The 24,928-nt window shown below is 37.1% G+C and overlaps 1 protein-coding gene across 2 annotated transcripts in view; it reads left to right on the top strand.

The window, feature by feature from the left end:
* wbp4 (WW domain binding protein 4) overlaps positions 1-24,928 on the top strand; it is a 68,296-nt gene that overhangs the window by 31,357 nt on the left and 12,011 nt on the right. For both annotated transcript variants that reach the window (XM_039745300.1, XM_039745301.1), the window contains 4 exons: positions 10,500-10,658; positions 11,945-12,018; positions 17,314-17,389; positions 17,860-18,035. In XM_039745300.1, coding sequence (XP_039601234.1) covers positions 10,500-10,658; positions 11,945-12,018; positions 17,314-17,389; positions 17,860-18,035 — 485 coding nt within the window. The remainder of the gene's footprint in view (positions 1-10,499; positions 10,659-11,944; positions 12,019-17,313; positions 17,390-17,859; positions 18,036-24,928) is intronic.

Raw genomic sequence — 24,928 nt, 5'->3', positions numbered from 1 at the left:
AAATTTGCATGGATTCAAGATCCATTTAATGCCAGTGCTCTGTCTGAATTTACTGCTGCAGAAGAAGAAAATCTTACTGAGTTGTCTTGCAACAATACATTGAAAACAATTTAGCAGCATGGAATTAACTGAATTTTGGATATCCGTAAAAGATGAATATCCGCTTCTGAGTGGTAAAGCTCAGAGAATTTTAATTCCATTTGCGACTTCTTATTTGTGCGAAGTTGAGTTTTCAGCAGTTACTGTGATACAAAAGTAAGTATCACGCAAAAATCAATGTGAAGAAGTAAATGAGGGTGGCTGTGTCCAGTTTGATTCCAAGATTTGAGAAAGTGTACAGTGATCAACCATCCCACTAATTATAATAGTTGAATTTGTTCAATTACATTTTTTGTGATTATACATGTGTTTTATTTATTTTTACTTAACCCTTTAATTAAAAAAAAAAATTATTGACTATTTCGTAAAGTGTAATTTTTAGAATATGACGGGATGGGCACATTGGGAAAACCTGGATTCAGCAAGTGCGCCAAAAATCGAAAAAGTTTGGGAACCACTGCTGTAAACAATTCCAGGTAACCTTTCACCCTGTATATTAAAGTTGGCCTACCAGGAAGCATACCAGGGCTACCAGGTGTGTAGAGCTGGTACCCAGGGAGACTGCCATATGCATTTACAATTTGTCCACCACCGCTAGTGGTATCATTCATTTTTGCATCTTCAGAAACATCATCATAGTGAGCTGTTTGCTGTTCAGATTATAATCCTTTGTGAGGAACTGACAATGTATTATTACAGACTTAGCTTTCGCAATTTTATGCCCTCATATGTGTTGTTATTCCCACTGCTTCAACTTTCCAGGATACAGTTTTCACATAATTAGCTAGTTGTTTCCTCTTTTGTTTCAGAATATTGTGATACACTAATTGTTGGATGTGGCATGACTACACTTTGCTGACACAGTCTTTGGGGGGTACCTTTGGTATTTATACTTGAGATAATACAGCAGTACCCTTGACATTGTGTCTTTCCAGAAATTGGCATGTTATTCCTTTGTTCACTGTTGCTGTATTTTGCCTGTGTGATGGCCTGGTTTGGCCCCAGCTGGCAGCCTGGCCTTTGAACCCATGTCTATCTCGATAGTTATATCCAAGGATGAGCTGGGCAGTGAGGATACAAATAAGCAAGTATAAAGTGAAATGTGCAAGTGCTTTTATTAAAATAAGATAGAAAAGTGAAGTGCTGAACTGGAGGTTAAAATCATTTGATAAATAGAACATACATGCACACAGTGCAAAATTCCCATCTCCTTGGACAGGTACAGTTATCCATTAATTATGGCACTCTTCCTTTCTATCATTCATCCTCACTCTTTCCTTCACTCAGGCTCTCCTTTATTCCTCTGTGGATGCAGTGTCCTAACTATGACCCACAGAGAGACAATGAGAAGATTGAAACCAACTATGCACTTGTGCAAGCACAATCAACCCTAGTCTCCCAATTAAACATCCATGGTTCTGCATAAACAAGCACACCACAGAGCCTAAGCCACACCATTTTAATTTTAAAACTTGCACTGCCATGGACCTGTAACGCAACTCATCACAAACTAATAAAATATTTTTTAGGGGAAGCAACACAGGTTGAAATCTTCGCACCATCACATGAGCTATATGTATAAATCAGCATTCACTACTTTTTTGCTGTGATATACCAAAACCCTTCATGTTTACATTTTATATATCTGCTTAATGCCCTCCTTTTCTACTTTACAAGTTATAAATCCAATAGTTCTGCCACTGAAATATTTTGATTTAAATCCTCAGTGATCTAATTGCTAGTTTCTTTTTTAAATGCATTGCACCAGGGTGTTACACATTGCTCCCAAGTGGAGCACTATATGGACGATATAGACTTAGAATTATGTGATGACAGCAAGGAAAAATACTCTACAAATGGTAATTTTACTTCTAAAAGTAGTAGTAGAAATTCCTATCAATAATAAACTTGTATTGTGCAAAGGTCAACTAAAAATATTTTAAATAAGAATTATAATATAATTATAATATAATAGGTAAATTACCCTTTACAGTAAAATTAAATTGTAGCCTCACATAAAAATTGCAACTGCAGCAAATGTAGTAAGGGTGACAGCAAGAAGGGTGCTTGGTGTGACATCTGGACAGAGGAAGGAAGAAAAGGAAACCTGGTGGTGGAATGGGGAAGTACAGGATAGTATACAGAGGAAGAGGATGGCAAAGAAGAAGTGGGATAGTCAAGAGAGATGCAGAAAGTAGACAAGAGTACAAGGAGATAAGGCGCAAGGTGAATAAAGAGGTGGTACAGGCTAAAGAAAAAGCGTATGATGAGTTGTATAAGACGTTGGACACTAAGGAGGGAGAAAAGGACCTGTACTGATTGGCTGGACAGAAGGACCAAGCTGGGAAAGATATGCAATAGGTTAGGGTAATAAAGGTTAAATATGGAAATGTACTCACAAGTGAGGAGAGTATGTTGAGCAGATGGAAAGTGTACTTTGATAGGCTTATGAATAAAGAGAACGAGAGAGAGAAGAGGTTGGATGATGTGGAGATTGTGAATCAGGAAGTGCAACGGATTAGCAAGGAAAAAGTAAGGACAACTATGAAGAGGATGAAGAATGGAAAAACCATTGGTCCAGATGACATACCTGTGGAAGAATGGAGATGTTTAGGAGAGATGACAGTGGAGTTTTTAACCAGCTTGTTTAATGGAATCTTGGAAAGTGAGAGGATGCCTGAGGAGTGGAGAAGAAGTGTACTGGTGCCGATATTGAAGAATAAGGGCGATGTGCAGGACTGTAGTAACTACATGGGGATAAAATTGATGAGCCACAGCATAAAGTTATGGGAAAGAGTAGTGGAAGCTAGGTTGGGAAGTGAGATGATGATTAGTGAGCAGCAGTATGGTTTCATGCCAAGAATAAGCACCACAGATGCAATGTTTACTTTGATGGTGTTGCTAGAGAAGTATAGAGAAGGCCAGAAGGAGTTGTATTGCATCTTTGTGGACCTGGAGAAAGCATAGGGCAGCATGCCTCAAGAGGAGTTGTGGCATTGTATGAGGAAGTCGGGAGTGGCAGAGAAGTACGTAAGAGTTGTACAGGATATGTACGAGGGAAGTGTGACAGTGGTGAGGTCTGTGGTAGGAGTGACGGATGCATTCAAGGTGGAGGTGGGATTACATCAGGGATCAGCTCTGAGCTCTTTCTTATTTGCAGTGGTAATGGACAGGTTGACAGATGAGATTAGACAAGAGTCCCAGTGGACTATGATGTTTGCTGATGACACTGTGATCTGTAGCAATAGTAGGGAGCAGGTTGAGGAGACCCTGGAGAGGTGGAGATATGCTCTAGAGAGGAGAGGAATGAAGGTCAGTAGGAACAAGACAGAATACATGTGTGTAAATGAGAGGGAGGTCAGTGGAAGGGTGAGGATGCAAGGAGTAGAGTTGGCGAAAATGGATGAGTTTAAATACTTGGGATCAACAGTACCGAGTAATGGGGATTGCGGAAGAGAGGTAAAAAATAGAGTGCAGGCAGGGTGGAATGGGTGGAGAAGAGTGTCAGGAGTAATTTGTGACAGACGGATATCAGCAAGAGTGAAAGGGAAGGTCTACAGGATGGTAGTGAGACCAGCTATGTTATATAGGTTGGAGACCGTGGCAGTGACCAGAAAGCAGGAGACAGAGCTGGAGGTGGCAGAGTTACAGATGCTAAGATTTGCATTGGGTGTGACGAATATGGACAGGATTAAAAATGAGTACATTAGAGGGTCAGCTCAGGCTGGATGGTTGGTAGACACAGTCAGAGAGGCGAGATTGTGTTGGTTTGGACATGTGCAGAGGAGAGATGCTGAGTATATTGGGAGAAGGTTGCTAAGGATAGAGCTGCCAGGCAAGGGAAAAAGAGGCAGGCCTAAGAGAAGGTTTATGGATGTGGTGAGAGAGAGGACATGCAGGTGATGGGTGTAACAGAACAAGATGCAGAGGACAGAAAGATATGGAAGATGATGATCCGCTATGGCAACCCCTAACGGGAGCAGCCGAAAGAAGAAGCCTCACATAAAAATTAACTTCAGTATTCTCAGATAAATGTAAACAGTTAAATGAGGTACAATATACCCTTGTCAAAGAAGGCACTAATTTTAATTTCATTGCTGAAAATGAAAATGTAGATTTAGCACAGATGTATTTCTTATCAGTAACTAATATTTGAAAACAAAGTAGCATTTTCTTTGTCTCATAAAATGAAGCAGCATGTATTCACTGATGCTGGCTGTAGTGCTGATCTGTGACTGGTTACTATATTTACTCCAGTGCTAACTAAATACCTTGTCAGAGGGAGCATCGGTGGCATACATACCAGAGATGTTTTTGACTAAGTGACAATATAATTGACACACAACATTTGCTGCCAAAATCATGAGTCTTTACTAGTTTATCTAATCATAACATTTGGTCTATTCAGACTTTTTAGTAAATTTTTAGACAGTTGCAGAGTATCTTTTTCTCTTATGTAATGGCAAAAAGGGTAAACAAAATAGCACAACTTTTAAACTTGCCACCTTAAGGTAGATCTTTAAGTGATATTAGATTTTCTTCAACAGAATTTGGTACAATCAAAGCATTAAACATTGCTTGTGTTTTGCTTGTGAGCACAAAACATATTTAGGGACATCTGGACATGCCTTCATTTTTAAGGCAGGTGTACCATCCATTGATCTCTAACTATTGTGTTTCTTGAATTACCCCAGTTGCAGTTACAACAGCCTCTGTTTTACTTTATCTCACAAAAGAGTGTCATTTTTGCTTTTGAGCAATCTTGTGCTTTGTAGAGTGAATGTAAGCTTCAAAGTCAATAACCAGGTTTCCATCCAACGAGTTTTTGCGAAAAAATATTTAGCGCTTCAAATTTTAGCTGATGGAAATGCTAATTATCGATAAAATGTTGTACATGTCGACATAATATTTTTCCGTTTAACTTTAGCGCATAAATTCTATATCGATACTTCAGATGTCGCAAAAACTACATTGGAAACACTTTTTATCGGAAAAAAAAGGGCTTTAACGCAAATAAATGTGTCACATGATACATTTTCATCACGTGCAATCAAAACGAGAATAGCGGAGCGGTTCGCATTGGTCTGATGAAGAGACTCGTTATTTCTCGTGATGAGCCAATGCAGTAGCGGATAGGCTGGGTCTCCTGCTACTAAAAGGGGTACCTGAACTCCCTCCACATCAACTGTAGCCTGGGGTGTCTCTCAGGATGTCTAAATAATGCAAAAACCGCAAATGTAATTTACTGTGCCATTCAAAATATTTAATAAACCGTGTGTTTCATTATCTAAACATTTTTTTCTTATTATTAAATGACAGATGTTTTAGCATATTATGAGAAATTATCTCATTAATATTAACTTGATTTTTTTTTTGATTAAACGTCGTTATTTTGTATTAATTCAAATTTCAGTTTTAATTAAAAACCTTAAGGGAAGCAGGTTACAGTACTAATTCAGTTGTTATCGCACTGAGAAGGGATGTTGAAAGGTAGGCTCACCTGTACAGATCCGATGCTGCAAACACAGCTGCATCATGGGCACTTCAAGGAGTGCCAACGCAAATGTCTCGTTTCATGCACCTGTCATCAACAAGGGCCTGGAGAACAATAAATTGCCACCCTTTGCAATTAATGTAATCGCGGTAGCCTTCCGTCGGGGGAAGAATAGGCACATGCGTGCCATCCAGCGCACCGTAAATCTGTGGCACAAGATGCACCAAGGAATTGCGGTATGCAATTTCATCGGCCTCCGCTACAGTCGGAAGTCTGATATAACGCCACATTAATTTTTCTTTAATAGCGGTGCACACAGCATATACACATCGATGGACGGTAGTTTTACTAACCCCGAAAGTTTCTCCAATTACTCTATACTCGCCGCAGGTTGCCAGCTTGTAAAGGGCGATGGCAATCTGCTTTTGGGTTGCAACCAGTGGTCGGTGACAACTTGTGATGGGCGCAACATCAGGACTGATGAATCCACACAACATCTCAAACATCGGCCATGTCATTCTAAAATGTTGCAGCCAGAGATTTTCTGTGAAGTGTCTCCCTACCACCTCCTTCCAGAAGGTCTTATTCCGTTGTCTCTTCCATACCCGTGGGTTTCGTCGCACTGGGGTACTTTCTTCGAGCTCTAGGGCTATCAGACAAGCAACTGCTTCATTCTGCTGTCGTCTTCGGATATTATGTACAATTCCAATTATTTGTGAAACTGAAATAACAGTAAGCTGGCAAATTTCAAAAAACTGTCTGAATAATCTCTCCATTTCTTTGTTTAGTGGAGGGGGTCTAACGTGGAAAACAAAAGGTAGATAATTTGCGACATACACAAAATTATGTATGGAAACGGCTCAAGGGCAGATTTTTTTTCGCGATACAACAAAACTTATGTGACAGTTCGTTTTGGAGGGGATGACGTCATCACGCACGCCATTTTATCGATAAAAAGCCAGTTGGATGGAAACAGGCTGGAGACAGCAAATTTCGCACATTTTTTTTACGTATATTCTGCTTGTCGATAACAAAACGTCGCAAAAAACTGGGTGGAAACTTGGCTACTGACATGTTTATTTGCTACAGACACTTCAGCTCTACAGATAGTACATTTGACTCATTCTTTGCATCCATGTCAAAAACAGGGATATTTATTTTTTAAGTAGTCTGTAAATTTACACTTCCGTTTGAGAATTTTTTTTATTTATGAGCTGGTAGCCATTTGTCACGTCTCTGCCCTGTTCTTATAGCTGTGCAGCATGTATGGCAGTACTTTTCAGTAATGCCCACTGCAGTAGTAAACAGCATTACCCTGCAATCTCAGGTGATGTTTAAAAGAATTGATTACTGACAGTAAAGCAAAATCAGGAATCTCTTAAGTGTGCAAATGCTAGTGCTGCTGCCTCATCTGCTGGCCTGAGTTTAAATCCAATGCTTAGTTTCTGGCTACATTGAGTTCATATGTTCTCCCTGGTTTTGCAATGGTTTTTCCTCTAGGTAGTCCACATTTCTACCTTTGGATATTTGCAGATCTGAAATCCAAAATAGACCCTTTGTTGATTTCTATATTGAGTGGGCTCTACAATAGATAGACATCTCATCCAGGATTTTGCTGCTTCCTTATGTCTGTTACAGCAGAGATATGCTGCAGTCTCCAGTGACCCTAAATTGGATTAAAGTGGATTTAATTTGGTTCTGATTTTGTTTAATACTTTACTAATTGTTTAAAGAAGCTTACCTAACATATATTTAGTACATTTAGTTATTTCTAAAAGTCCATTGGTTATAGTATGTTGCAATTGCAAATATTTATGAGTAAAAGTTTATTTAAAGTGAGGTGTGTGACAGTGGGCTCACAACAATATTAAAATAGCTTTATTGACTTTCTTCTGCACACAGACATTGTTTAAGTGATTTGTTGCATGCACACTTTGATGCAAAATGTGTTTTGTTGTATTAAGTTTGAGATTTTCCATGTACCTGACAGCCTGCCTTCCTTGCTGGTCTCAGTGCTTAGATATTTGCACATATCATCCAACTCAATACACACAAAATGAGTTCCCATTGAATTCTCAGACACCTTGAGCCTCACCAGGAAGGACGATGAGATGAGGTGAATCCTCTGGACAATTTAAAAAAAATTGTGCCTGTTTAAACTCTGGATTTTTATAAAGTTTTCACATCTACCTTGTGACCAGTCTTGGTTTATACTAGACAAAGTGCACATTTACCTATATTACAGACACCTTACTGTTCCAGATTTACATTTCAAAGCTGTCTTTCTAGGTCTGGTTTTGACACTCTATTTGTCCTGCTTCTCAAATCCACACTGAAGACTCACCAGTTCACTGAATCCTTTTACTTTTTATGCATCCATCTAAGAGTTTAATGGTCATAATTATTCAGTGTGGTTTCTCTTTCACTGTCCCATCATTTTTACACTTGATAGCTTAAGTTTTCTCTTTTGTATTATTTTGTATCCATTTTTTGTTCTGCAACTACACTTAATCTGTGCTGCTTTTTATATTACTGTATTTATCACAGTTTCTTGTTACAATTTTTTTTTTACATACAGCAGTTGTATATTTGTATAGCTTTTTTGACTTTTGGTTTGTTAAATATGTCTGGTATACTTCTAAAGTTCCCTTGGTGTCTGCTTTCACTATCCGTTTTTATTTATACTGTACCTAACAAAGAAGCCTACATTTTATGTACCTGTGTTTGTTTGTGAAAGATCCCCAGTTTTTTTTTTTTTTAAAGTTCTGCACGGTCTTTAGAGTTTATAGTAGAGTGTCTTTGTTGTTTTTTTTATTCCTTGGTATACTTGGTAGCAGTAGATTATTCTTGTTACCCCATCCTTTCTTACTGTGTAGTAATACTGTCTTGAAACAATACATCCATTGGCAATTGAAGAAAAAAAAGAATTACAGTATTTTGGTTTTTATTGGTAAGTTGGTTCTTCAGTTATAATTTGTACCCAGACACACATACTTTGTCAGAGCTAGAACTCTTCATATTTATACCTGAATTTCAGATATATTTGCATGTGTATTGTTACTTGAAAATTCAAAATTAAATTGGAAATCTATAGAATTATTCAAATGTAACATTATATTTGTCTGTTTGATGTGCTGTATGAATACATCTCTTTCAGGAACACCTCACATTTTTGGGGGGTACTTTCCATTGCCAGTGTTGAAGTACACAGCATTTTGTACACTGATAAAAAATATTTTACTTCTCAAATATGAGTTACTGTGAGAAGTCCAATTTTATTCCTTGGCTCCATCATTCCTTTCAAGCTGAGCCTGGTGGTACTTGGTCATCCAAGCTCCTTTTTGACAATGTCGTTTGAATACTTGTTAGCACGCCATTTCTGTTAGCAACGTTTTTACGTGTTGCACAGGGTGGTTACAGGAATTTTGTGCAGAGTAAACTTGGCAAATCAGTTGTGAGTACTGAAATATGGTACACAATGTTGTTAATCCATGTTTTGTAATTCACAACTTCTAGGTGCTTCCAGGGTCTAGAACATGTCAGTGCAAGTCTGCCATTTGTGTAATGTGGGGCACTAGGAATTTTATTTCACAAGTATAATAGCTGATTGTATTAAATGTCATTTTATAAACATTACCATGTAGCTCATTATTTATTCAAAATGACACGAAAAATATATATTTTGAGTGATTAGTAGTAAAGTACAAAGATAACACAAAATAAATACAAAAATAAAGCAGAGCTTGTAAGGTCAGTATTACTTTAAATCTTAAAGTTACATGAGAATTAGCAGATTAACAAAACTGCAACTGTTTGGGAATCGTTGCAACTGCAGAAAACAAGGAGGAAAGTAAATGTTTAAAAAGCCTAAGTTCCTAGATGCTTCGCAACAAGGTGTGTTTTAGGAGGCACTCTTCACATTTACCCGGTCTTGCCCTGATCAGCCAGTCAGCCAAAGTCAACTGTACAGTGAGGGCATTGTTATAAAGCATAACAATTTCAAGCCCACGTAATCAAATTCAGAAACTCTGCAAAACTTGGTACAAAGCAGGAAACAGTCCTGGAATGGGCCTAAACCTACAGTTTTGCAAGGCCCGCTCAACCACGTACTCACATGGAGCCAGTTTGGAATTTCTAATTAGCTTCACAATCACATCTTTGCGAATGTTAACAGGAAAAAAATGAACTACCTTGAGAAATATCACAATATGCGTAGGGAGAAAGTTCAGACAAGCATGGGACATTGAATTCTATTCCAAGAACCTTGATCTTTGAAGCAGCTTGACAACATATTGAATTACTGTGTCACCTTGATGGATATAGGTTTTAAATGATTTTTGTTTACTAGTGAAACTTTTTCACCTATAAAGTAATCCACAGCATCTACTTCAGTTATGCAGTCGTGAATGTAAATGGAAGTTTGTCCACCAGCAGTGGAATACTACACTGCTTCCCCTACTGACAGAAATATTTACAGTACCTAACATAGAAACATGATTGAAAGCACCTACCTGATGATGTCCATGTTGAAAGTCTGACCCATAGAAATGGGGTTTCAGGTTTTACTTTGCATGCAACCACTGCTTTGCTGGTCCCAATTTAAGAATCTCTGTTATAAACTTTAGCTATGCCTTCAAGGGAAATACATCTATTGTTAACTCTGCATTATATGAGTATTGCTTTATCATAATAGGTTGAATAGGCTGAGCATTACTTTGTTTGTGGCATCTGATAAGTTTTCTTTTTTTTTCTGTTATAGTTTTACCTCCTCACTGAATACAATCTAGAACATTTTCCAACTATTTACATTCTTTACATGCTCCTAAAAATGAAACATTTTTATTAAAAATGTATTTTATTCATGCATAAAGCATTCATTCTAAAAACTTAACTTTTTTATTTATAGCTCCATCAGCCTCAACAGGAGTTACGAGTAAACCATCATCAAATACATACAGACAGCCACAATATAAACAAGAAACTCCAAAACATAAAAGAGACAATATATGGGTGGAAGGTGTCAGTGATGATGGTTACACTTACTACTATAACACTGTTACAGGGGGTAAGTCTGTTGTTTACAACATTTTTGAAAAACATAGACAATGGATGCAGCACAACAGTATTTGTGTTTTGTAAGTATGGTTAAGACAGCTCTGGGCTTGTTAGCTTTTGTATGGTGTTTTCTTAACATAGTTAATATCAAATTAATGTGACTAGATACTTTGAAACAACTGATGGTTTAGACTTTTTTTGGTTTAGTCATAAATCAAACCAGTTAAAAAGCAAGTAACTATAAATACACAGTAACTGACAATGATCAAATGACTGTCCACACTACTAATATATGATGGTGCTGATGTTCTTGGAATGTACAGGTAGCTATTCCCAACAATTAAAATCCATGTCATTGCCTGTGTCTTGCAGTGTATGAACAAAACATGCTACTGAGTCCTAGCTCATGTGAGTGAGTAAATTGGTGCCTAAAATGTTCTGTTTTATCATAAATACATTCAACGTGGAATGAGTTAGCTTCTTGGCAAGACAGACAACTGTATGACTGATTTTAAACTTTTGTGACTGTAGTACTGGTCATGTTACAGAGGTAAGTTAACTGTGATATATCTGTCAGTGATTAGCAAGATTCAAATATTATTTGTGGGTATGAGCTTATCGGCTTTAGCTAGCTTAGTTTTCAGCTTTGCATCTGTTTGCAAAATGATTTTCTCTATGGTTGGTCATAGGGCATTTGTGTAGAATAATTTACCTTGGTTAGTGGTAACGAATTAGCCCCTGAAAACCTTTACTACCTGTCACATTGACTGGTAGTCTTGCTGAGTCACTGTTACTCAACTTGTGATTTCCACTGATTTCCGATCATTACTTGTCCCTTGTAATTGATGTTAATATGGCAGGTGATGCAATCCATCCTTAAAACTAGCAAATTTGTTGTGTTTATTGTAATATTTGTACTTTAATGTTCACAGTTAACAAATCATACTTGGTTTTTTCATATGCAAAATGTATGAATTTTTATGATAAAAATATTAATATTTCCTGGAAAACTCACCATACAAGGCAACCAGGAAAGACACATTCCTAAAATGCCTTGAATTTGAGTTGAAGACAGGAATTATGACCAGTGAATGAGGAGAAGAGGCACATTAGTTTAGATGCATAAATAGGTGTTAAGAAATAATGTGTGTCACTAATATTTATGTCCTGTGGTCAGTACCATATATTTTGTCATTTGTGTAGCAAATATATTTAGCAAGAGTCTTTGAATAACAAGTGCCAATTTATCACTAAGTATATGTGGATTTTGAAATCTGTAATCTTTTTTTCTTCTAGAATCTCAATGGGAAAAACCAGAAGAATTGCAGAACAGTTCAAAATCTAAAGTTGAAACTGAAAAAAAGAGAGAGGTGAGTATATAAATTACTAATAGCATGTTGTTATGAGCATTTCAAAACATTTCAGATCTTGACGGCCAGAAAGTTATAATGCTGTAATTAAACAGATGTTTGTGATAGAAAGTTTGGTGGAAATATAAATCATATACTGTGCGAAGGAGACAAATGTATCATCAACAGAGGTGTTCTGGTCTCACAGTGCTACCAACTGTTTTAAATAGGCCAGCTTTTTTCCTAAACCGGCTTATTCCATTATATTGTTGCTTAGGCCAGAGCTTATTTTACCAGCAATGGGTGGAGAGAACAAACCAGCCAAGGGGTTGTATTACTGAATTCCACTTTAACAGTTTCTTCAAAAAAAAAAAAAAAAACCCTTCCTGTTATCATGAAGGATTCTAGAATTCTTGAAAACCCATTGTGGGTATTTCTTTTTATTTCAAACCAGTTTATTATTTAGAGGTCAATTTAAGACATCAGTTAACTTATTGCTACAGTGTGTCTGTTACATTAACCTTAACAGTCTTCCGCAATTTCTTGCAAGAGACAGCTGGGTGAATGCACCACCAATTTTAGTTTTCATTAACCTCCTTTGCATTAGACCCGAGCGTTACTTGGGATGTAAAAACAGTGGCAAAAGCAATAGTCCCGAGTATCACTCGAGCAACTGTATAGACACATCTCGCATAAAACCTGGGGATTTCCCAGGCTGCAAAAGTGGCAACAGCATTAGTGCCGAGCATTATTTGGGCAATGGTATAGGCATGACTTGCATAAGTGTCAGGCCTGGGCGTGTCTTCTCTTGGCCTTGAAATGGTGTCTCATCAAATTTTAATAATGAGGCCAGTGTAATGCAAGTTCTGTTGGATGTTGGACTTTTTATATGTTGGCTTGGAGGAGCCTATCGTATAGTAGGGCTACATCTGTAGGAGGTGCCAGCTTATCCAACACTTCGAGGTCAGGGTCACTGAACTGGAGGAGCAGTTGGCCGGCCTGTGTTGTAGAGAATTGGCAGACCTGGCCCGGGTGTCCTCCAGAAAGACAGTGTGCACCCCTAACGTGGCATGGCAGGAGATTCCAGACCACACAGGTAGAGAAGGCTGGGTCACAGTCACAAGGTAAAGGGTGTGCACTGTCTGGGGGTATCAACCCCAGAGCTGGAAGTGTCAAACTGTTTTCAGGTTCTTGCAGAGCTAGGCGGTGTCTTTGATAATACTGATACAGGGTAGAAGGGTATATGTTTATGTAGCATTGTGGCTCATTTAGGAACAGATGAGACCTGTTCTGTGGTGAAGTGTTACATCAGAACTGGTGGGGCACCAGTGTATTGGGGAGGCATATGAATGGGTTAGTTGAGGTTATTTCAATTAGGGAAAGGGGGGGGGAACTATATATGCAGGAACAAGCAATAATGTAAAAATAAAAATGTGCAGTGATTTTAATTCTAACCCAACGTTTAAATCTAGGAGTAACACAGTAAAGCCTGATTAAATAACAAAGATTAGGATGAGTATAACATAGAGGGATATGCATTTTCTAGGATGGATACACAGAACAGAATAGGAGGTGAGATTGCTCTTTATGTCAAACAGAATTTAGTTGGACGATGAGCCCCATCTTAGTGAGGACTTGTGGCTTCTTCTGGAAAGCATTAGAGAAAGAGGTTTTATTTTAGGAATGTGTTATAGACCACCCAATGCAGACAGTAATTTAAACACGCATCTTTTTAGTAATATTAAAAAGGCAAGTGTACACAGGGACTTTAACTATCCAAATAATAATTGGGATAACCTTTCAAAAGGCAGAGCACAAGAGTAGTGTAATCAGTGACCGTTGTTTTAACACAATATATTAAAGCACCAATGTGGGGTGAAGCCTGTCTGGATTTGTTTTTTTGTAGTAATCAGTATAGAATTGTGATTGAACCACTAGAGTCAGGTAACCATAATATAATACAATTCTCAGTGTTTTAAAATAATGTGGATGCAAAGGCTAACACTTAAATTTTGAGCAGATGTGGCAAAGTCTAAGGAGGATAGAGTGAGATAAGCTTTTATGTGTGGAGACAGTTGAGGAACATGTGGAACAGGTTTAAAAATGTTTTACATGTAATACAGGGCAGGTATATGCCTATGCCTATTTGTAATTAATAAAAAATGTAAAAAAAATCTGCAGTGGGTTAATAAAGACTTAAAAAAAGAAGCTGCAATGGAAAAAACAGCTTTATAAGGCATATAAAACTAATAACTCCAAAGTGAATTGTAGGGTGTATGAGAACATGAGGGCAACCATTAAAACGGATATCAGAGAGGCAGAAAGACAGAGAGGAATATAGTAGATAAGACGAAAGATGACGCTAAGAGATTCTTTCAGTATTTTAGTAGTAAAAGAACAGTCAAGGAGGATGTGAAGTGCATCAGAAATAGTAGTGGGGAATTAAAAGATATACACAGTGAAGTAGCGGAACACTCTGAACTTGCATTTTTCTGAGGTCTTCACGAGTAAGGAAGTGGATAACCTCCCAGCGGTAAATGGGACTGCTATGGAGGTACTGAAGGATTTGGAAATTGTATAGGGAGAAGTACTGCTCAGATTTAATAGGTTGAAATCAAAACAATTCACCAGTACCAGATAATAGTTACCCTTGAGTTCTTAAGGAGGCTAGCGAGTACATATTTAAACCCTTGACACATTTTTAAGAAGTCACTGCGCACTGAGGAGATTCTGAAGGATTGGAAAATGGCAAATATTATCCCATTATATAAAAAGGGTAACTAGGCAGATCCAAGCAACTACAGGCCAGTAAGCATAACATGCATCACAGGAAAATTAATGGAAGGCATTTTTAAGGATAAGATTGAGCAGCACATGGAAAGTACAGGAACAATCAGCATGGGTTCAGGAGAGGGAGGTAATGTTTTACTAACATGCTGGAATTCTATGTGGAAGCAACAAAAGGATAGGATCAAAGTGGAGCTTATGATATTATTTATCTAGACTTGGGGAAAGCATTTGATAAGGTGCCATATGAGAGGTTAGGTATCAAGCTAAAAGAAGTGGATGTTCAGGGTGATCTTTTTAGATGGGTTCCGAATTGGTTCAGACTCAGGAAGCAGAGGGCGATGGTTCAAATCGAACTTATCAGAATTGGCTGATGTTAAGAGTGGTGTCCTACAGGAGTCAATGCTAAGATAACTGTTATTTTTAATATATATAAATGATTTAGATAGGAATATAATTAACAATCTGGTTAAGTTTACAGATGATACCAATTTTGGTGGATTGGCAAATAATTTGGAATCTGTTAAATCATTACAGAAGGACATGGACAGCAAACAGGCTTGGGCAGATTTGTGGCAGATTAAATTTAATGTCAGTAAATGTAAAGTATTACACATAGAAAATAAAACTGTTAGGATTTAATACACAGTGGAGGGTCTGAAACCTTATAAGATGGATTTAGGAGTCATAGTGGACTCTACACTATCAATTTCCCAACAGTGTTCAGAAGCCATTAAGAGCACAAACAGAATGTGTAGAGTACAAGTCTAAGAAGGTTATGCTCAAGCTTTATAATGCACTGCCGAGGCCTCCTCTGGAGTACTGTGTACAGTTTTGGTCTCCAGGCTACAAAAAGGACATGGCAGTACTAGAAAAGGTCCAGAGAAGATTGACTAGGCCGATTCCAGCGTTAACCAGGTTGAATTATGAAGAAAAAGTAAAAGATCTGAGCCTTTTCTGTTTAAGCAAAAGAAGATTAAGAGGTGACATGATTTAAGTTTTTTTAAATTATGAAGGGAATCAGTACAGTGGATCAAGACTGTTATTTTAAAATGAGTTCATCAAGAACACTGGGACACAGTTGGAAACTTGTTAAAGGTAAATTTCACACAAACATTAGGAAATTTTTCTTTACGCAGTGAACCGTAGACACTTGGAAAAACCCAGCAAGGAGCGTGGTAAACAGTAAAACTTTAAGGACTTTCTGAGCTAGAGTTGATTTTTTTAAAAGAATTAAGCGGATAGGACTGGTGAGCTTTATTGGGCTGAATGACCTGTGCCTGTCTAGATTGTTCTGATGTTCATAAGAAACCCCTTTCATCAGCAGTGATGACAAAGTGAATCTGTCATCTGGCAGTGAAATTGAAAGTGATTCTGGGAATCCGAAAGTGACACTTGCATCCCTCATACATGTGCAGTGTGCAGTTCATATTATTAGTAATATTATTCATCATTATTATTATTTGTCATTATTGTACTTTCTACAATTCTGACTTTGTACCTTTAGGTTTTTTTTGTAGTTTTGTTTTTTTTTTTTTTTAGCCAAAAAATTCAACACTTTTTATGTTCTTTTTGAGAAAAAATATAATGCTAAGGATGTTAATACAGTATACATTGTCTTCATATTAAAAAATAAACATTTCTGTTAAAAGCTGTTTTTTTTGTTCCTCAGCTGCCATTTAACGAAAAGCTCTAACCATGGTAATGAAATCAGTGTTCCAAAAAGATGTTGAAATTTAAAGGGAAAAGGTCAAAGATATTCAAAACCAACTTAAAATAATTTAAAACGAAAACTTTCTTCCTGGCTCCATAGTGTTTTACTGTTATATTATTTTTCCTTATATACATTTTAGTCCTCAGCCAATAGGACTACATCGGCCCATACTAATACAGTCATAAAACCTTCTCATGAATTTTAACACATTTTTGGTACAGTATTATTAGTATCAGCATTCATAGAAATTGCCTCTGTATTGCTCTATCCTGATTTTTAATCACAGTAAGTGAGAAAAGCATGGTGAATTTAAGCACATGAATTGTGATTTTATACTAATGAACCTAAATTCTTTGATCAGTATGGGAAAAAATGTTTGGATAGTTTCCAGGATAATGAATTACAGCAGTTCTCAAGTTTCTTGAGAAAAGAAACCAAATTTAAAGAAAAATGCAAGTAGAGCAAATCATAATATACAGTAACGTTTTGCAAGCGCAACTTTTAAAGTTTTGTTTTTCAAGCCAATGGAATATTAAGCATTTTGAGATTTTTCATAATCTTATTTCCAGTATAATTAGTTGATATACAGGATTATTAAATCTAACATACTTGCTTGAAGAAGGTTCTATATATAAAGAATGGCCTTCAGCTACTAAATGGCACAACATGCAAAATAAACAACCATATCCAAAAAAGCGAAACGTGTTTCGAGATTACAGGAATTTTCAGATTACTACATTTAGTATTTAAAATGTTTTGTGTGCCTTTTTCAGCTTATAATATTTTTTGAATTTAATTGGTTTGGTTTGTTTTAGGAACAATCAGGCAGTAGCTGGATAGAAGCTGTAACTTCAGATGGCTATACATATTATTACAATTCATCTACTGGAGGTAGGTGACAGAGTTCTTTTCAGTTTAGCTTGGATTCCATTTTAAAGTAAAATATTTATAGAAAAAAGAGTTTTTTGCCACTCTTTCATCAGTAAATTTATGTTTAGTAACACTCCACTCAAAATGATAATTTCTTTCCTTTTACCCTGTATTAAAAAAAATGTATTCTAATGTTTTTATGGAGAACAGAGATAATAAAATTCCTGTGATTGGCTGCTTTCCAAACTGCCTATCACCAATGTGTGTGTGATGTGATGTTTGACCAGTTGACTGCACTGTTTTATTGACACACAAATACTAAAATTATCAGATTTTATGTCTTTGATAAGTTTTAATTTGTTTCTTTTTATTAATGATTATCATTATTTTTACTTATGTGACAGATTGGCCGTATATGCAATTTTTGTAAAGGAATGAAAAATTAGCTGAGTTATTTTTTTTAGTCAAGTGCTATATAAACATTTTTATAGAGTCAACATGGGAGAAACCAGAAGATATAAGTCCTAAATCTGATAGTGTCGAAAGTACAAAGGAGACAGAGGAGACCGTGGCACCAGAAACAGAGAAAATTTTACAAAATGATTCAGAGGAGCTGCAGAGTACAGGGGAAAAAGAAGATGATGGAGAGAAAGATGCAGAAGAAGAGGTACGAAGGCCAATAATACATTTTAGAGCAAGATATACACATATTCTGTGTATACCAGATTGAAACTGCAAGTTGAACAGCATAATAGTAACATTTTACTTTAAATTTAATTGGTTACTTCACAGAAATAAAAGAAGGTTTTAGACTTGCATGGACATTAGGATTAAAAGTCTATAATTATCACTTATACACAGCAACAACAAGGTCATTTATATTAATGTGTAATCCATGCCTCAGACCTCCCAAAAGATATTCATATCTAGTAACGTGATTTAATTTCTCATATAATGTAAAAAAAAAAGCAAAAATGTGTTCTCTTCACGTTTTGGACATCAATTAATTTTGTATATACTCATAGGCCCTTAATGCTAAAAAAAATACTGTATTATTGTAGAAATCACAGACACCTACACTCACCTAAAGGATTATTGGGAACACCATACTAATACGGTGTTTGACCCCCTTTCGCCTTCAGAACTGCCTTAATTCTACGTGGCATTGATTCAACAAGGTGCTGAAAGCATTCTTTAGAAATGTTGGCCCATATTGATAGGATAGCATCTTGCAGTTGATGGAGATTTGTGGGATGCACATCCAGGGCACGAAGCTTCCGTTCCACCACATCCCAAAGATGCTCTATTGGGTTGAAATCTGGTGACTGTGGGGGCCATTTTAGTACAGTGAACTCATTGTCATGTTCAAGAAACCAATTTGAAATGATTCGAGCTTTGTGACATGGTGCATTATTCTGCTGGAAGTAGCCATCAGAGGATGGGTACATGGTGGTCATGAAGGGATGGACATGGTCAGAAACAATGCTCAGGTAGCCCGTGGCATTTAAACGATGCCCAATTGGCACTAAGGGGCCTAAAGTGTGCCAAGAAAACATCCTCCACACCATTACACCACCACCACCAGCCTGCACAGTGGTAACAAGGCATGATGGATCCATGTTCTCATTCTGTTTACGCCAAATTCTGACTCTACCATTTGAATGTCTCAACAGAAATCGAGACTCATCAGACCAGGCAACATTTTTCCAGTCTTCAACTGTTCACTCTTGGTGAGCTCGTGCAAATTGTAGCCTCTTTTTCCTATTTGTAGTGGAGATGAGTGGTACCCGGTGCTGTCTTCCGCCTCAAGGTTGTGCGTGTTGTGGCTTTACAAATGCTTTGCTGCATACCTCGGTTGTAATGAGTGGTTATTTCAGTCAAAGTTGCTCTTCTATCAGCTTGAATCAGTCGGCCCATTCTCCTCTGACCTCTAGCATTTTCGCCCACAGGACTGCCGCATACTGGATGTTTTTCCCTTTTCACACCATTCTTTGTAAACCCTAGAAATGGTTGTACGTGAAAATCCCAGTAACTGAGCAGATTGTGAAATACTCAGACTGGCCCGTCTGGCACCAACAACCATGCCACGCTCAAAATTGTTTAAATCACCTTTCTTTTCTATTCTGACATTCAGTTTGGAGTTCAGGAGATTGTCTTGACCAGGACCACACCCCTAAATGCATTGAAGCAACTGCCATGTGATTGGTTGATTAGATAATTGCATTAATGAGAAATTGAACAGGTGTTCCTAATAATCCTTTAGGTGAGTGTATATTGTCATGTTGTACATAACAAAAATTTTTGCTAACTAATTTATTTCTGACTTTATATACTGTATGTTGTCACCAGGGGGCTGAAATGGATTTCTTTAGCAATGGGGAAAACTCATTAATTTTGTACAAAACCCAATTCCCTGAGCTAAATCAGTTTTCTTTTTTTTTTTTCTTTTCTTTGAGTGAAAATGAGCATTACAATGAATGAAAATGAGTGTGTTGTGCAAAGTTGTAACACCGTCCTTGCTGATCACCTAAACTTATCCTAAAATTTGAACATTGCACTTTTTATATATGTTGTTTTAGCTGTTCCTGAAAAATGAAAAAATGAGTGACAACATAACATCAAGAGAAAAAAAAGTATTTTTTTTTTCTTTTCAATTGCTCTCCTAATTTCTTTTCATAAATGTGTCTTATATAATTTAGACTTTTTCTGGGCATTATTTCTTTACATAAGTGTTTTAAAAGTGTATGGAATATGTTGTTGTTAATTAAATGTGAATGATTCCAGTACTTTGCTTTGAGATTTAAAAAAATATTGCATATCCAGATAAAAATGGTCATGGCTGTTTTAGTAAGGACATCTATCCTGCCATTTAAGAAAGTGATAATATATATATTTAAAATACCAAGGATACATATTAGTTCATTTTAATTATGCGGTCTGTATAAATACTTTTCACTGTTATTGAAAAATAAGGCAATTTAATTTTACTTTGACTTTATTTGTTGGTAGTGGGAAATGCCCTCTTTATTGCTTATTTTCGAGTGTACAGTAATCCCTCCTCAATCGCGGGGGTTGCATTCCAAAACCCCACGCGATAGGTGAAAATCTGCGAAGTAGAAACCATATGTTTGTATGGTTATTTTTATATATTTTAAGCCCTTATAAACTCTTCCACACTGTTTATAAATATTCCCCGCACAGTTATACAGCATAAACCCTTTGTATTCTCTTAGATATTAGGTAAGATTCATTGAAATTATGTATGTAAACACACTGTTTATATACAGTAAAACCTAAATCTTATTTTAAAGATATCAAGTGTCTCCGATATTACATATGTTACAGCCATTACGATAGACAGGCCACCAGCAATAAATATGTACAATGCAAGAAAAATTGCATACAGTAAATGTGTGTACAGTGACACTAAACGTACGTACATGTACTAAGTACTGTAAGTAGAAAATGAATTATGGTTATTCACCAACAATTACACAATGACTTGTCCGATAACGATGAGTTTAGTTTTACTGCACAACAAAGGAGAGCATTAGAGCTCTTCTAAAGGAGCCTCTTCAGGTGACTGTGTAGCACCACCGTTGTTCTTCTTCAATCCAACTCCCTAAAGCAGATTCCATCCGGACTACTGCCTTATTACGTCCACTTACAACTCATTTTGCGCCCTGGTTAAAAGGACACTGCGGCCGTAGATCTTATACTCCTTTCCTACTTTTTAAATAAAAAGAATGGTAGCCTCATTGATGCCGTAATGGCGTCCTACAGCGGTGTAGCTTTTCCCTTCCTTCAACATATTCAAAACGTTTACCTTTTCAGCAATCGTTAACATCTTCTGTTGGCGCTTGGGCACGGCCCCTGAAGCAGTAGAAGGAGCAGATCATTTTGGAGCCATAATGAAGGGCTTGACTATGCACAAAGATAAACACAAAAGAGCACAAAAGTTAACTTTTTACACAGCAAAACACGTTGATGCTGAATGAGCGAGACGAGACTTCCTGGTTAACGGCGCGGAATCGAATTCGGCGCTCCGTCGCTGAGCCATTCAGCACACAGGAACTTAACTGCGTGCTCTGATTGGTTAGCTTCTCAGCCATCCACCAATAGCGTCCCTTGTATGAAATCAACTGGGAAAACCAACTGAGGAAGCATGTACAGGAAGTAAAAAGACCCATTGTCCGCAGAACCCGCGAAGCAGCGAAAAATCCAAGTTATATATTTAGATATGCCTACATATAAAATCCACGATAGAGTGAAGCCGCAAAAGTCGAATCGCGATATAGCGAGGGATTACTGTATGCCCATTTTCACTCTCTCTGTACTTTTTAGCTAAACATAACAGAATAAGTTATTTTACACCCTTAGGTGTTGTGGTGTCCTGTTGAATGTCACAATCATTGATGATGCACAGTGTAATTGCTGTGACCTGAATAAAAATGGGAATTGTTTGTGTTTATTTACTGCTTATTTCAATTTGCAGTACAGTACCGAATGTTTGATAAGGTGCGGTAACTTTTATTGTGGTCTGTCTTGTCAGTTGAAAGACGCAAACACCTCTATGTTTTTTCAATGTACAGTGGTGTGCAAAACTATTTGCCCCCGTCCTGATTTCTTATTCTTTTGCATGTTTGTCACACAAAATGTTTCTGATCATCAAACACATTTAACCATTAGTCAAATATAACACAAGTAAACACAAAATGCAGTTTTAAATGATGGTTTGTATTATTTAGGGAGAAAAAATCCAAACCTACATGGCCCTGTGTGAAAAAGTAATTGCCCCCTGAATCTAATAACTGGTTGGGCCACCCTTAGCAGCAATAACTGCAATCAAGCGTTTGATAACTTGCAATGAGTCTTTTACAGCGCTCTGGAGGAATTTTGGCCCACTCATCTTTGCAGAATTGTTGTAATTCAGCTTTATTTGAGGGTTTTCTGGCATGAACCGCCTTTTTAAGGTCATGCCATAGCATCTCAATTGGATTCAGGTCAGGACTTTGACTAGGCCACTCCAAAGTCTTCATTTTGTTTTTCTTCAGCCATTCAGAGGTGGATTTGCTGGTGTGTTTTGGGTCATTGTCCTGTTGCAGCACCCAAGATCGCTTCAGCTTGAGTTGACGAACAGATGGCCGGACATTCTCCTTTAGGATTTTTTGGTAGACAATAGAATTCATGGTTCCATCTATCACAGCAAGCCTTCCAGGTCCTGAAGCAGCAAAACAACCCCAGACCATCACACTACCACCACCATATTTTACTGTTGGTATGATTTTCTTTTTCTGAAATGCTGTGTTTCTTTTATACCAGATGTAACGGGACATTTGCTTTCCAAAAAGTTCAACTTTTGTCTCATCAGTCCACAAGGTATTTTCCCAAAAGTCTTGGCAATCATTGAGATGTTTCTTAGCAAAATTGAGACGAGCCCTAATGTTCTTTTGCTTAACAGTGGTTTGCGCCTTGGAAATCTGCCATGCAGGCCGTTTTTGCCCAGTCTCTTTTTTATGGTGAAGTCGTGAACACTGACCTTAATTGAGGCAAGTGAGGCCTGCAGTTCTTTAGACGTTGTCCTGGGGTCTTTTGTGACCTCTCGGATGAGTCGTCTCTGCGCTCTTGGGGTAATTTTGGTCGGCCAGCCACTCCTGGGAAGGTTCACCACTGTTCCATGTTTTTGCCATTTGTGGATAATGGCTCTCACTGTGGTTCGCTGGAGTCCCAAAGCTTCAGAAATGGCTTTATAACCTTTACCAGACTGATAGATCTCAATTACTTCTGTTCTCATTTGTTCCTGAATTTCTTTGGATCTTGGCATGATGTCTAGCTTTTGAGGTGCTTTTGGTCTACTTCTCTGTGTCAGGCAGCTCCTATATAAGTGATTTATTGATTGAAACAGGTGTGGCAGTAATAAGGCCTGGGGGTGGCTACGGAAATTGAACTCAGGTGTGATACACCACAGTTAGGTTATTTTTTAACAAGGGGGCAATTACTTTTTCACTTAGGGCCATGAGGTTTGGATTTTTTTTCTCCCTAAATAATAAAAACCATTATTTAAAAACTGCATTTTGTGTTTACTTGTGTTATATTTGACTAATGGTTAAATGTGTTTGATGATCAGAAACATTTTGTGTGACAAACATGCAAAAGAATAAGAAATCAGGAAGGGGGCAAATAGTTTTTCACACCACTGTATTTGCACCCCTTTCACCAGCAGATGGCACATTGGAGCCCAGTACAATTAACACGCTTATGCAAAGTTTGTCATTTTGAAGGGTGCACATAAAGCTATACACATTCCAAATGCATAGTCGGACTAAATCATAAGTGCCAAGTTCGATCACTCTGAGTGACTTGGACATGGACAGTTCCAAGCAAGTTGTACTGAACAAATACTGAGTAAGTCGCATACAGTGCAAGTTGTTACTGTGACTTCTTCCTGTTCCTTACTTGTACGTGTCCATTTGCAGAGTTTCTAATGCTTTATACATACATGTACATTTTTTAATTCTTTGTGTATATATTTAATTAATATGTTATTTTTCTATAATCATTAAATTAAGTAAATACATTTCATTATATATTCTTGCACATTGCAGTTGTGCTGAGCTCCCATCCTTCCCTTTTTACCTTTCTACTTCTCCGCATAATAAATTGCAACACAGAAAACTTCTCTTTGAAAGCAGAGCTAGCTGCAACATTAGAATAATGAGTCTTCAAAACTTATGAAGAACATGAAAATATTAACTTACTCATTTGTAATTATTAATAGTCTAAATAATTTAAATGAAATTAACAAATTACTTATAAAATATCTTACTATGAATATTTTATTGCATTTTATCATGAAAATAATCAAAATTATAAATTTTAGTATTCCAAATGTTTAGGAAGTTGTAATGCTGGATTAAGCAGTGACATTTTATTATTTATAATAGACTGCATTTTCATTGTAGACTGTTCTGTTTACTGCTCGATTCTAAGTCAAACTTAATTTTGATAAAGGCATCAGTGATTTACATATCCCTGATAGGTATATTTTATTAGAAATGGAAAAAAACAGGGGAATGCACAAAAGGGTGGTTGCCATGTCCTTTTTTCCCTCACTGTGCCAAGGTTCCTTTTCTACCATTTTCACATCATTCCAGGCATGACCACTCACTTCCTTTTGCACAGTGTTATACAAATAAGAGAAAAAGCAATGATACACATGCTTTGTTAAGGCTAGGTTAAAAATGTTGTGGCAGGAGCACAAGGAAAGATGGTGTGAATTTACTTCAATGAATTATCACTAATTAAATTGTACACCTGTAGATTATAATTTGACGTTATTTTTTTATCTTCACCATATTCGTAACTTTATAGCTTTCCTTATTATCTTTATTGCTTTGCAACAATGGCAAGCATGCACCTCCTGCAGGGCACAGAAATGGGCTGTAAATGTTGCCGCACCTTTTTTATCGAAAGGCAAAAATCAGGTCTTGACAGCCAAATGAGTTTAACAAAAGTGTCCCCATTGTGGATTCACTGACTGGCAATTCATGTCAAGATTTG

Source organism: Polypterus senegalus, chromosome 2, assembly GCF_016835505.1.
Source record: "Polypterus senegalus isolate Bchr_013 chromosome 2, ASM1683550v1, whole genome shotgun sequence".
In the NCBI taxonomy this organism is placed as follows: Eukaryota; Metazoa; Chordata; class Cladistia; order Polypteriformes; family Polypteridae; genus Polypterus; species Polypterus senegalus.
This window is presented reverse-complemented; position numbering and strand designations above follow the sequence as displayed.